The sequence below is a fragment of the Strix aluco genome, chromosome 1, assembly GCF_031877795.1.
Source record: "Strix aluco isolate bStrAlu1 chromosome 1, bStrAlu1.hap1, whole genome shotgun sequence".
Classification (NCBI taxonomy): domain Eukaryota; kingdom Metazoa; phylum Chordata; class Aves; order Strigiformes; family Strigidae; genus Strix; species Strix aluco.
In genome coordinates this window covers 118,901,096-118,915,732 of record NC_133931.1, presented here as the reverse complement: position 1 = coordinate 118,915,732, position 14,637 = coordinate 118,901,096, and the positions used below count along the sequence as shown (strand labels likewise).

Sequence of the window (14,637 nt, the reverse complement as noted above, 5' to 3'; positions counted from 1 at the left end):
ACAGTAAAATCCCATTTCTGAGGAACTGGGGTTGTTTAGTATGAAGAAAAGGAGGCTCAGGAGAGACCTCATCACTCTCTACAACTACCTGAAAGGAGGTTGTAGCGAGGTGGGTGTCAATCTCTCTGTCAGTCTCTTCTCCCAAGTACCAAATGATAGGACAAGAGGAAATGGCCTCAAGTTGCATGAGGGGAGGTTTAAATTGGATATTAGGAAAAAATTTCTTCAGCAGAAGGGTTGTCAAGCACTGGAACAGGCTGCTCAGGGATGTGGTTGAGTCACCACCCCTGGAGGTATTGAAAAATGTGTAGATGTGGTGCTCAGGGACATGGCTTAGTGGTGGACTTAGCAGTGTTAGGTTAATGGTTGGACTTGATGATCTTAAAGGTCTTTTCCAACCTAAACAATTCTATGATTCTATGCTGGTAGAAGGTGTGATTTATCAAGATAGGGTCTGCCCTTCTGATGCTTTTACTGCTTATCTGCAAGCTCCTGAATTTGCCACCAGTCAGATGTCATTTATTTTTTGTTCTAATACTAAAAATCTTTGCTGAGACTGTATACTAGGCTGGTGGCAGTTACAGGAATATTCTAAGGGGACAACTTGTGACCAGCGCATCTAAGTAATCTACATTGCTGAATTAAGCATAATATAGCTGAGGCTGCCAGACAAGGCCAATATCGGATGCTCCATGGGAAAGTGAGTATCACTGCAATGCTCAGCTGCACACTGCTGCTCTCCAGCTGGGTCTCAGTCCACACATCCATTACTTAGGGGCTAAGCTGACTAAATACCATACTCATATATGGTATTCACGCAAGATACATAAATAATACTATCATAGCTTATCAGTATTATATCATATTAATGATATCTAAAGTTTAAATCTGTCCAATTCTTGAACAAGGAACTAGGGTTTAATTGCAAAATGCTGAAGAAAAAAAATATCTCTTCACTTCTCATTTCATTGAAGTCTGGGCATTTCAAGACTTTCAGAAAATTGACTTCTTGAACACTACCAGCTCAGCACAAATAGCTTTACATTCATGCAAGTTGTGCTTTCATCATATTAAAATATGCAAACATCATTGACATCGTATTTCCTTTGGATGAATGTCATGAAAGCAATAATTCCTGAGCAAAAATAGTTACAAAAATGATTTTGTAAAGATGGTCACTATACCAATAATTGCATATCATCACTTTCCCAAATCATCATGGCTCATCTCACTAGTTTATTAAGGAGTTGGGAAAACGCATAAAGAACTGTAAAGTAGGCCCAGACAGATGCAGCTCCCCATCCTGCTCCCTCTACAGATGCATTTAGTGTACCAAAACCTGGTTCTAGCATCAGTTCTTTCACCTTGGAGCACATATACTGTAGACTTGAGATGTGCCATTTTTGCCATGTGATTTCTGCAAAATAAATCACACTAAATCTCAAGCAGTTGTAGGGCACCAAACTATTGAACCTGAACGAGCAAAAATTCTATCGGATTTAAGGACAAATATCTTTGATTCATTACTGCTGGGTTTGCCTCATCATGTTTAAAAACACCATCTTGATACATTTGCTCTAGAAGACTTTCACTAAGAGAAAAGTGATCATCATCTACACCCTTTTTGAAAAAAATATATTAAACAAAGAAATAGTCTAAAATATTTCACCCTTTTAATGTAGTAACATATAAAATGTATCTGAAATTGAGTAGGAATAAGGAACAGTCTCCAAAGGACAGTCTGGAGTCCAAGTTCAGAATTAGGGCTAGAACAGGACATCACCAAATACAAAAAGGTCAGAATTCCTTCAATACCAAGTGAGAAACCACGTGCATCCAAACTGGCTTTCCAGCAGTGTTCATATATAAACATGTGCGTATGTGTACTAAAGCTATGTATAAGCAGTTAATCAAGAGCAGCTTGATACTTTTAGAGAGGTTAGTGTCTTTTTCAGACATGATTTTATAATACACTATGGACTGGAATTTTTCTAAGATCAATTTTATGCGTTAAAAAATAAATCATTCCTTTTCCCCCTAGGCAGGATCAGCAGTACTAAACCAATTTGTGCACATCATATTTGAAGCACGATGCTCAAGAAATAACATTCCCGATAAGCCCTTACCGGTGTTAACAAGAACGAAAGAATGACTTTTAGATGTCTGAAGAACAGATGCTTCCCTGACCCACCATTCAACTGCACCCTATTTAACACAGTGCATTTCTCCAATTTGTCAAAATCATTTTGAAGTCTAATTCAGTCCTCCACAGCATCTGCAGTCCTTCTCAGTATCATATGCCCACATATTTCTACTATACAGCATTATTTACATTAATCTAGAAGATAAACTATTAGAAATCATGAATATGTTTCAAAACATCAACACATTAACATTGCACTGGAGGAGACAGAAGTTGCAAATATTATCAGAAAAAGAATCACCACTTTACCCTGAATTCAGTATTTCCTACTTCCCTGCAGTGAAGTCCAAGACACAACACATTTAAAATCCAAAATAACAGAATTATTTGCATTAAGTTTTGCAGAATCTTTACATGGAACTTTTAATGTACTCCTAATTAAAAAAAAATTAAAGTGACAAAGAAGCAAGGCAGTTAACACTAAGTCTGTAAACAAAAGATTTGATAAACCTACATAAAAAACTCCAAAGAACAAAAATCACGTAAACAGTGGGATCCAATTACAAAATCAATATAGTTTTATTCAGTGTTTCCTGTTATTCATTGATGAAAATACTCAAAAGAAAAACTTTATTGATTGGTAATAAAGTTGGCATGTCTAACACTGAAATTCAGATCATTTTGCAATTCTCCTTCTTTAGCTTCTCAAATATTATTTTCCAGGTCTCAGAGGAAACATGACATCTTCTAAAAACACAAATACATTAGAAGTGAAAACTCCCAGTCCCAATCTCAAAAGTGTATTACCTCATTGCATTTACTTATTCGCCTTGCCACAATAAGCTGAATCATTCCCCGTTTGTTTCCTTCAGTGGACATGGACCTCCTTAAGGTTTCCATAGCATCTTGATTTGTTTTGCCCAATAATGATTCTCCATTTACTGCTATTAGTTGATCGTTCACTCGAAGCCTGCCATCCTGGAAAAGGAAAGATTATAGCTAGTTACATAAAACACGCACAAAAGAAGTTTAGTCTGCTGGAGAGAGGAAAAAAACAAAAGAAAAATAATCAAATAACTATGCTTAGTCCTAATAGTTTATGGCCAAATGAACTCTGGTATAACAGCTTCCATTGCAGCCACTGTAGGAAATGTCTATTCCAATTATAGATTGGAACTGCAAGCTATTATCATAACCTGTTTGCACAAATAGCATACTAATTGAACTGTACCAGAGACGGCTCCTATCCTTCCCGAAAATCTGTTAGGGCTATTTAAATCCTGGGACATGCAAACATGTGAATCTGAGTAGAAATTTAAATGTTACCTCTGATGGTGTAATTGGAAAAAGATAGTTACAGAGCAATCTCATTCTTCTTGAATCTGTGGTTATTTTCAAAACAGCCTTATTATAGAAAACTGAGGAAGACCAAAGCACACAGATGTTCCCTCTTACCTTGGATGCTGCTCCACCGTTAATAATGGACTTGACGAAGATTCCTAAATCGGCATGGTTTTCTTTTGACCGGTTACCTTTGACGCTCACGCCAAGTCCAGCTGATCCAGAGTCATTCAGTGGAACTTCAAATGTCAGGAATTCCCTGGTGCCATCAGGTGTGAGGACAAGCTCCTCCTCTTCTGCTTTCTGTCGGGAAGATTAGCATGGGATTATAGAAGAGCATTTCTCTTTGGGAATTCTCTTCCCTCTCAGCTATTAGCATTAAAAAACCCCTGCTTTTAACTACAATGCCACAATATTTTCCACAGTAATTATTTGAAGAAACATGCACAAATAGTGTATTTTCAATCACCTCCAACTGATGCCTAGATTCAGAAATAATTTAGGTTTGTGTCTAAGCGCTTCTCTGTCTAGTAAAATAATTGAATTGTGTGTCATTACTGAATGTGGAATTAATACCAAGTCATACGTAAGCTGCTATCTCATTAGCTGAAAGAGAGCTGTATCAGAAATACTTTCTTACTTGCAAACCTACAGAATTTTTAAAATATCTTCATCATCTATGGTAGCTTTGCAGTCATGGGGAGAAACTAAGTGCAAGAAAACTAAATTAAAAAATTATTCATTCACCTCATTTTGATTAAAACTAGCTATGTTAAGAAAAACAGAAGATGGCACAGCTAAGATCTGCAACAGCACATCTCTCTGCTATTGCCAGGCTTAGCATCAAATCTAGGTCTGAGTGCCAATTTTCCTGTCTTTCCTGGCTCTGCCCCTTACCTTTGTCCTCTTACCCACATCTTTGGTTCTTTGCTGTCCTCCACACCAAGTTTTAGCCTGGCTGGGACAATCCCAGGTTTTGAACACCTGGAGTTGCAATCCTAGGCCTGCCAGAGTCCCCAGCAAGGAGCTGCTCAGCGACCCCCTTCCATGAACCCAAAAGCCGTGCAAGTGCACGTGACTAGCCCCTCGCTTTGCCTCCTGCCAAGCTCAGGGTGGCGTCAGGCTGGGAGCAGGGACCCTGTGGTGTTCCCACAGAGCAGTGGCACTCGTGAGGGCAGCAGACATGGGCACAGCACCCAAGAAAGAAAATGGTCAGACCCTGAGGAGGAGTGCTCACACACAAGAGGCTGCTGCCACCAAAAAGAAGAACGGGAGGCACAGGCTGTTCACCAGCCCCATCCCTTGCAGTAGACACTGTCCACTTGTCTCTGACTATCTTTCAGTAATAACGAAGTGGTTATAACCACTTTTGGTTATAACTTTATCAACTAAAGAAAACAGCCACGCCCTTAAAAAGGCAATTCTTTGCAGTGGGCCCAGTGTCTGACCTCCAGAAAGATGCTCATGAACCCAACTGTGCTGTTTTTTCCTCACCCACATGAAGGAGAAAGAGTAAGAGAACGTCCACCAAAAGGTGCACACTAATGTCCAAGAGTCAGCAGTTCTTCTCTGGAAGAATTAATCTGGCCATTTTTTTTTCATAATCTTAGCAAATACGTCACCTCCCTTACTGACACTGATTTTATAGTGACTTCTCCCACATCACTCTCACCTATTTGCAAAGCTCGCTCCTATTTTTCTTCTACTCCCAGATACTTGAAGCAAGACAAGACACATGAGAAGTTAATGTGTGCCTGCTGAGCCATCCCTGTCTCTTAAGACCTGAGGAAATACAAAGCTGACAGGCTCTTCTGAAATCCAAACACAGACTACAGCAAAGATAGATGTGAAAGCCATGTGGAGTACAGCAGACTGAGATGATCAATTTGGGCACAAGCATGCTAGTTGTGTCACCATTGACCTAGAAATGCAATGCAAAAATGTCACATGGGAAGGCAGGCAGACTGCTGAGAGAACCAGAACAGCCGAGGGAAGAAAAACAGGAGCTCTATCTTTTCCCACTTGGTTAAAAGCATGAACCTTAATGTGTTCACCAGCCCTTTCCCTTGCACTAGACACTATTTGCTTGTCTATAACCATCTTTTGTTTATAACAAAGCATAATGCTTCATCAATTAAAAAAAATAATAAAGAGCCCCTATCCAAGGCTGGCTCGTTTATGAACCCCATTACCCAAATACATCTCTTGGCCACACAGAACAGCAAGATCTGTGCTAGCTGTCAGGAATGCAAAGGTGCACTGTGTCTGTGGAAAAACTGGATCTAAAAATTACTTCCCACATTTGGGGTAAATTACAACCCTAATTTTCCTGCTTGGGTCACAGAAGCACTAGTTACAGCACACATTTGAATGCATCTTTTGTCAGCTGGCTGTAGAATAAAACAATCTGAGACAGATGCACGTTACCTTTTAGTTTCTGTAATACTGACAGTTTTCATATTCCTTAATAAACAGTAGTAGGAATAAAAGTTTGCAAGCCAAAAGGGAGATAAAGCCAAGGTATGATGTATGGGTAACCCAAGGAAGCACATAAATTTATGGGATTTTTCTGTACTACTGTTATAAATTTACACTCAATCTCCCCTCTCCCCCAATATTTTCTAATCTTCTAAAAAATCTGCCAGAACTTCAGCCACAGTGATCTCCCTTCCAGGGCAGAGAACTAAACTGCTTCCCTGCACAGCCTGTCCTCGTGGGGTGCACTTCTATATGTCAAAGGGTCAATTGGAGAGAGCATCTCAGTAAGCATCCCCAAGGACTTGGCTAATGGCCTCTACGCTACTTCTCTTCAGCAAGACCAAAGAGGCATTATCAGCTCAGCACTATTCTTAATGTGAGGTTTCTGCTTGCTTGCCTTCTACAGTTTTGAATAAGAAAATAAGCTAATAGCAGACTACAGACACCTGAGTGTGCAGGTGAAACTTAAGGTCTAAACTTGGAGCAAACTACTCCTTAGCAGCTGCTCGAGTGATCATCACAATCCTGCTCATGAAAAAATGAGAAATAGCAGCCTCAGCGCTGGAACAGAAGTATTGAAGCCATGAGAAAATTGCTTGACTCATCGAAAGAAAAAAATCATCATTACTGGGCTAAGGCTAAATTGCTCTACGGACTTCATCGGGTATCCACAACTTTTTTTAACTAAGCTAGCTTGTTTCACCACCATACCTGTGTCTGCAGTTTTAGGGATATGAGAAGCCTTTTGACCTCTAGAATTTGTTTGTCATCTGTCAGTACCATATGCTTGAACGTAGATTTTAAAAAGAGAAAGAGATAGAGAGAACAAACATTTATTTTTGATATTGCACAATCTTTTCTAAGAATACTTAGGAGAAAAATGTGGCTTTCAAGAATAACTGAACCATTAAGATTCAAGGAATATGGATATGAAAGTACTGACTCTTAACTTTTGTGCCACACCACAGCACCAAGTAAGGTCTTACTATATATGATATATTGAATACAACTTCATACATACAAACCTTGGAACAGAACTATATAGTGGTCAGGAACCTCTAAGCATGCCATAAAGGAGACACTGTCTGAGAAATAAGCAGGAAGATTTTAGCCTGGTACCATAATATTTTGAACCAAATTTGCAAAACCAAAACCAAACCAACAGAAAAACCAACAAAACCTCAAAATGGCTGAGTCCTTTGTTCCCCAAAGCCCTTTACAGCACAGAAGCAGTGATTCTCCCCAACCAATTAAATATCAGCTATTATAAAAAAGTAAAATTTGCACCGAAATTGTGTTGAACATTTAGATACTTAATGTAACAAACCACAGAAATTCCCTAATACATCCATGAGACAACATAAAAATGCACAAAAGTCTAAAATGCAGCTTTAAAAATTTCAGTTGAGAACACAATCACTTCCTAATTGCAATAACTTCCATTTGATCTTGATACACTCTAAATTAACAGATTCACTATGTCAATCAAACACCTCAACACTATTTTCATGATTAGTTGATCTGTGGGAGAAATTTATTCCTTCACATACTTTGACAGGCCAGAAGTAAACATGCAAGCAAAATTATGTACTGTGAACCCTGAACAACAAAATTCAATTCCCTTAAGATTTTTCATATACTGTGTCCAAAACAATTAACAGCAGAACAATATTCTGCTCAGACAGAGTCTGCTGAGGAAAAGGTCATCTGAAATGACTATGGCTGGATGAATGAAGCTGCTCAAGTATGTAATTTGTAATAAAAATACAATTGGTGATAAAATATGTAGGTGACTTTTTTTGCTTCAAATTCATACTTAGCATCAATTTATGCTAAATGACATTTGATACAGGTTTTTCACTTTTTAAATACAACATAAATATATTGTCAATTTAAAGATAAACTTCCTGACTAGAGCTAACTTATGGCAGTGCTTCAATACATACAGAGATTTTAAAAAGCCATAAGATAAACAGGAGGGAAATTATTTTTCTCTTCTACGTAACTTTGGTTTCTGATCTGTTCATAAAACCTGATTTAATTTTATAAACAAAATGGACCTTGACACTAAGAGTGCAGTAAGTTTATCTCATCATATTAGTAACAGCATCTCCTCCTTATTCTTTTATGTTTTAAATACTATGAAGAAATTTCTTGCTTGGGACTTCTTCCCTTTATAAAACCTCATCAGGGTTCAGCTGGTGAGTAAGCAGCATGAGATAGGTGAAAAAAAGAAACGTAACAGTGAAGAAAAGCCTCCTCCCACCTAACGGGGGAAGCAATTTTCAGTCAAGCTAGGACAAGTTTCCAAAGTGGCTCGCTGCAGATACATATCTGGCTGCATTCTCTCCAGCAAAGTTCATTCTCTAGCAAGCTTAGACATGCTGTCTTCTCAGTAGCTATTAAGTCACTGAAACTTGTCTGCAAGTTACTTTGTGATTATGTATAGAGAAATGTTAATCATGGGACTCAGCAAAATTCCAGTGTGCTCCTGTTTCCTTTCACAGAAGCAATTAATAAAGCTCTGCATCCCCACTCTTTAAGGGTAACCTATATTTCCAAATTATGTATATGAAAACATGTACATGAAAATATTTACAGGGATCTTGTATGCACATGTATATGCATGTACATATACAAACAGACCCTTATATATACCACAATGATGAAATTCACATGGATAAACTATGTAACTATAGCACAAACCCTACCTAATGCCTCCAATGACCCCATCCACACTATTCACTTTACCTGCCCCCAGATCTGTTGTGTCCAGCCTTCTACCATCACAGCCCTAAGCCTGTAAGCCTTTGTAAGCCTTAATTATTACTTTGTTAACCTATCAACTTTTTTCCTCACAAATGTGTCTTCTCTCTTTTGAGTTTGTCCAGACATAAAGTCTCAAGTTCTTGAAATATGAGTCTGAAGTCCCATGGATGTAAGAGCTCACCACGTCTAGGAAGCACAGGGTGTAAAAGTAAGAGGACTGGAAATTGCAAAATCCCAGGTTTAGTCATTTGGTTCCAATAATAGGGAATTCCAACCTAACATCACAGCCTTTTCCAGGATATTTTCAATCTTTAGAAGGTTTTAATACAGCTTTCATTATTTTCTTCTTTCTCACAAGGTACCCTCGATACTAAGAAATCATAACTCCTCTACACTGGGAAACCAATAAAGTTTGTCTCAGTATTATTACAACAAAATGGAATTCTTATTTTAAAACATGCATGATATACACGAGAGAGAGGAGATTTCACTTAGTTACTGTGCAAAGACATTCTTGTCATCAGAGATGACTCAAAATGTTTTGTCCTTCAAGTTAGGGGCATGACACTGCTGTCCTATCAGGCCACCTTCTAAATTGAGATACACCAAAAGATGATGACTCACTTTCATCATATGCCATCACATGCACAAACATAGAACACGTAAATCAAACAGCTCCAAGGAACCAAAACAGCTTCCTTGGTCAACAACTGTTTTGTGGGGGGTGATGTTTAGTACTTATAAAAATGTAGATTTATTACTGCTGGAGGTACTGAAAAGAGAGCAATGTAGGTGGCCTGCAACACACCTCTAACTTCAGCTGAGGCCTCTCCTCAGGAGGAATTACTGGGAGCTGATGGATCCTGCTGTGGGTAGGCATTAAAGATAAATATAACTACAGCAGTTCTATCAGATTTAAAAGTATCCTCCGGCAGAGAAAAGCCTGCCTACTGATCCAATAGTGACACGCACACTCCAACCCAGTCTCCTCCTGAATACAACAAGGCCTTTTATCTTTTTTTTCTTTCTTTTAAATCAAACAATCATGTGTTGCATTACAGCTTATGAGGGCCTACAGTGTCTACTTACCTACTTATAAAATGATATAGGGCTCAAGCCAACTAAACAACTAAAATTCTTATGCTTGCTTTCTTTTTCTAACTCTTCCTAGGTTAAGTATTTTAATGTCTCCCATATGTTACATAAACACTAATGAATCTTATTTGCACATATACACTGAGACTCATTATTCATATTAGCTAAGTTAATATGTCACATCTGGCAAAGACTGCACTCTTGTTCAAATCAAACAGCAGCTGCTAAATATCAAAACCTACATCTGAATTCTGAGATTTTATGGGAAATGTGGTCTGCTTTAATTTTAATCCCATCAAGGAGAAGTTTTTTGCATATTATATGTGGATTAACGTTGGTACGTATTTATATGCAGAAATGCTAGCTCGGGAAAATACTGAAAAATGGGCCCGTTACATTTCCAGTTATGTCCATTTTAAGGATTTCATTTAATATCAAAAACCGTATTCCATATTCAAAAATATCTTCAGTTTAATGTTTTTGATGGATTAAAAAATTAGTTTAGGAAAAAATTAAACATTTTCCAAAGCACAAAAATTCTAGCATGTGATTTTCATTTAGTATGAAAACCAAAGCTTTGCAAAGCCCATGTTTAAGTACATCCACATGTTTGTTATTTATCTCTATGAGAAGGCCATTGCTTGTCTGTGCTAACATTACTCTCCCTAAAGCTAACACTCTGATCTGGGCTGTTGTAAAAACTGGTTTAAGCAGTTGACATTCTACATTTCAAATCAACTGATCAAACCACTAAAAATATTTCGTTGGTTATGTATCTCAATACTTCACACAGGGACTAGTGCATTGTCGTTACCATGACTGTACTTTACCCAGGCCAACAAATCCTGTTCCAAACTGTTGCTCCTATTCAGACTTTGTTCTCCTACTATATGTTCTGAAACAAACATGTGATTGTAATGCTAACCCCATTTCTTTACAAGATACTTATCCTAGAGAAGTGTAAACCAAGGGATTAGATACACAGCAGGTGTCTGCTCTGCCAAAGAAGCCTGTAAAGCTACAGCTCTCTGCACTATCCCTCGTTCAAGAAAAAGTTCAATGCCCAACACACTAATGACAGAGCTCCATAAAAATCTTTATATTTCTCTCACTGGCCTATTGGATGTAAGAGACCTGAAAGGCTAAAGAAACAAATAGAGAGTGTCTAGGAAAGTCAGGCGGAAAAACAAAGTTGAAAGGGAAAAAATGCCTTTGTAGAAGTCCATGGTAAGAAACACGTTCCACACGAGGCAATGCCCATATGGGGTGCTGGAACTGACCTGTATCTTACTCCTGCTGCAGACGTTCAGGCAACCATGGCAAACTACTTCATCTCACTATTTTCACTGGATTTAATAGCAACAAAGAATCAACACCAAAAGTCTAAAGCCAATAGTGCAGTAAAACAAGCTTTGCACACAACCAATGAGTTTTCAGAGGTTTAAATAGGAACTTTAAGCAACAATGTGAACTTTGCACTCACCCAAATTAGGACAAGTGTTTGAAAGAACCTGATGACCCCATTGCCTGGGTTAGCAGGTGATCAACTAAAGGAACTCGTGGACCCTTTCAGTCTCACACCCTATTATCTGTCGTTTGAATTGTAAATGCCTTATACAGTCGATTTATTATCCAAAATAAGGTAAGGTTGGTATGTAGGAAATAGTGTAATAACGGTGAACAATGATGTGCACACCAGTGTGGCTTCAGGATGACTTTGCAACGGTGGCACTGAGGCAACCCTGTTACAGAACGTCAGTGGATGGACACATACATTGCCTTCCACAAAATTGGCCAGCAAGTGTTATCAATGCAAGCGTTAAGAAAATGGTTAAAGCTGCCCCACAGTGCTGCACAGAGCCAGCTCGGGTGTGCCACACTGCAGCCAGGTAAATCACCTGCAGATGACAGAGTCAAAACAATAAGCCTGAGGATCAGTCCCAAGCACAGAGTTACACAGAAGTTTATATGGATTATTACTGAATGTTCCAGGAAATTCAGACTACTCAAAGAGCATTCATAAACACAGTCACTCAATTGTTGTATTAATTATTCACTAGGAATTAATGTCTCAGCTCTACGCATTAATGCCCCAGAACATGCTGTTCAATACTAGAGTACCTCCTACGGTAAAAGACTGAAGACAACAGTATCCTGCAGAAGATCACACATTCACTACCTCTTTCTTTCATATGTCAGCAATCTGTTTCTTATGTCACAACTTTATTAAAAATATAATATGAAAACACTGAAATTAGCACTAAAAAGGCTTTTAAAACATTGTAATCACCCTTGTGCCTCACACCATTAGAAAATAAAAAGGTAAAAAAATAATCAGCACCAGTTATTTGCAGTATTCCTAAACAGCTTGGAAGCAATAATAGCATCAGCTTAATCATCAGTCAAACCTCTCCTTTTCCGATAAAATCATTCTGTATCTAATGATATCAGCACTGCTATTGGTGTAGGCTGATATTAGTCAATGTACGATCTCGGCTCAATTTTTAGACATTTGGATTACCTATTGCAGCAATGGAAATTGATGAAGCTCTGAACTGTTCTCCAAAGAAGGTTCTGCATGAAGGAAGATTTGCATCAATTGAATGATACTAAGATGCTATAAAAGCTGAAGTTCTATGTAAGTGCTAAATATGAAGTGGTGGGAACTTACAGCTTTGAAAAATAGCTATGGATACGCACCCAGTGACTACGTAACTTGAAGTAATACAAACAGCTTTTCACCAAAAGTAAAAAACAAACACACACTCACCCAGAACACCACCACCTTAAAGCTCAACACTGACAGTGCTTTTTTCCCCCCAAGATTAAGCTCCAAGAATTTTCCATCCCTCAGTCAATATAAATTATGTTTTTCCAGGCATTTGCTAGGATCCCTCTCATACTCATAACACAAAAAGTTGCAAACAAAAAGTGTACAAAAATAATTATACATTAGCTCTTACAAAATGCCTCTGACCACTGTGGTATCATCCCATTCCTATGGGTGATTAATTTTTGCATAAAGAGTGTAGCTAGCTAATTTACTCAGAATCATACAGAAAAGTCTGTGGCAAGAACAGCAACTGAACCCAAAAATGCTGATAGGTTTAGCCATGACATTATCCCAGAGTTCTGAAAAAACATGGTGATCAAAATTAAATTTAGATAATAACAGAAGTATCAGATGTTCGTGTTCAGAAGAAAATAAAAAGCAATCCCATTTGCAATTTCTATCAGGGCTGCTAAACATTTATATATTGTTCCAACACACCAACCGCTCTTGTTATGTCACTGTTACGAATCCTGCATTCACTAAAATTCATAACATTCTGCTCACTTACAGCAATTTGACAGAAAAACAAATGAGAACAGAAAACTGAAGCTTTCCCATGCTGCTGAGTGCAACAATCATGGAATTAAATCTTGAATTCTAACTTTGAATCTCTTTTTACCAATACTCCCTAGAAAATACTTATATGATAATTATTATTTTTCTAGCATTATGCTTACATGAAAGTTAACTTGTCGGTTCTGAATTCAGAAAACAAACAGTGAATGACAATTGTAAAAGCAAAGTATTACTGAAACACTACTGACTTTCAAAGAGTATGAGGAAAAATTAATTGGCAGATGTTTTACATAGCATAATTAACAGTTCATTTCAATGCTCCGTAACAAGATTAAGATAATTATGCTTAGAAACAGAAATGTAATAATGATAAATTACTAGTTTTCATATTACGGTCAATCTTCTACATTCCAAATAATCACCATGTTTAGAAATAGGTGCATCTGTTCCATGCTGTCATCAGCTGTACAAATGGCACAAACTCGTGACTGGGTGAAACAATCTTTCAACTAAGATACAGGAGATTTCCTTGCTTCAGGAGTACACGGAGCGCCTGTTCCGTTCGTCAGCAAAACAGAAGGTAAAAACATCAGTACTGTTTTCACCAGGGCACAGTTACTGGATAGAAGCTGAAGCTGCATTAGCAATTTGTATTTCTTATGGATAACTAGAGAGCAAACTTAAATTCTGCGAGCTTAGCAAGTTATAAAAACTCCTCATATGGAAGTTCAAGAACGAGAATGCAAGAATCTATATTTTGTGATGATGTGTAAAAATATGAAGTCATATGCTTCCCTATATGGGTAGTAAGAAATAACTCTCCAAGGATTTCAGGCCACAGATAAATTAAGAAAAAATATCTTTCAAGGTTTTCTTTTATTACATCTATGAAGACTAACTACTGCATCCATTTCCAACAATATCAGTGTAAATAATTTCAAGGTAACAGTTACATGAATGTAACCTCTGAGTGTTAATAATGTGTAGATAAATTAGGCTTTATCTTTTGGGGTCTACATATAAAATTCATTTTAGGCCTTCAATTTTCAAGGTTTTTTTCCTTTTTTAATTTCAAAGGTGCATTTTTCTTCTATTTCCCCACACAGACATAACAATAAAAAAAATTCACAACCATTTTGCCTTTAAATTAAAAACAGACTTGTATTTCACCTCTCCCTCATTTCTATAGCTTCAGTGCTTTCATCATGCTTTTTTTTTTTTGTTGTTTTTTTTGCTTTGCTTTCTACTATCAAGTCCTTGACATTGGAGACTAAAACCTCACAACTAACAGCACAAAGATCAGAGCAGACACAGAAATAAAAATTGCAAGATTAGAAATCTCAAAGACCTGAAAAGTAGACAGAGGAATAAATAGGGATTGAGGCAGAACCAAGGAGAATAAAGGAAAGCAATGAAAAATACTTTCAAAAATAATAAAAAAGTGTGTGACTGTATTATTAAT

General features: G+C 37.6%; 1 protein-coding gene across 16 annotated transcripts in view; it reads right to left on the bottom strand.

The window, feature by feature from the left end:
- Positions 1 to 14,637, bottom strand: part of PARD3 (par-3 family cell polarity regulator) — a 457,172-nt gene that overhangs the window by 177,625 nt on the left and 264,910 nt on the right. For all 16 annotated transcript variants that reach the window (XR_012624146.1, XM_074832438.1, XM_074832496.1 and 13 more), the window contains 2 exons: positions 3,599 to 3,787; positions 2,951 to 3,121 (listed from right to left, as the gene is read on the bottom strand). Coding sequence is in view for 15 of the 16 variants with exons in the window: in XM_074832438.1 (XP_074688539.1) it covers positions 2,951 to 3,121; positions 3,599 to 3,787 (360 nt within the window). In the remaining variant the exon portion in view is untranslated. The remainder of the gene's footprint in view (positions 1 to 2,950; positions 3,122 to 3,598; positions 3,788 to 14,637) is intronic.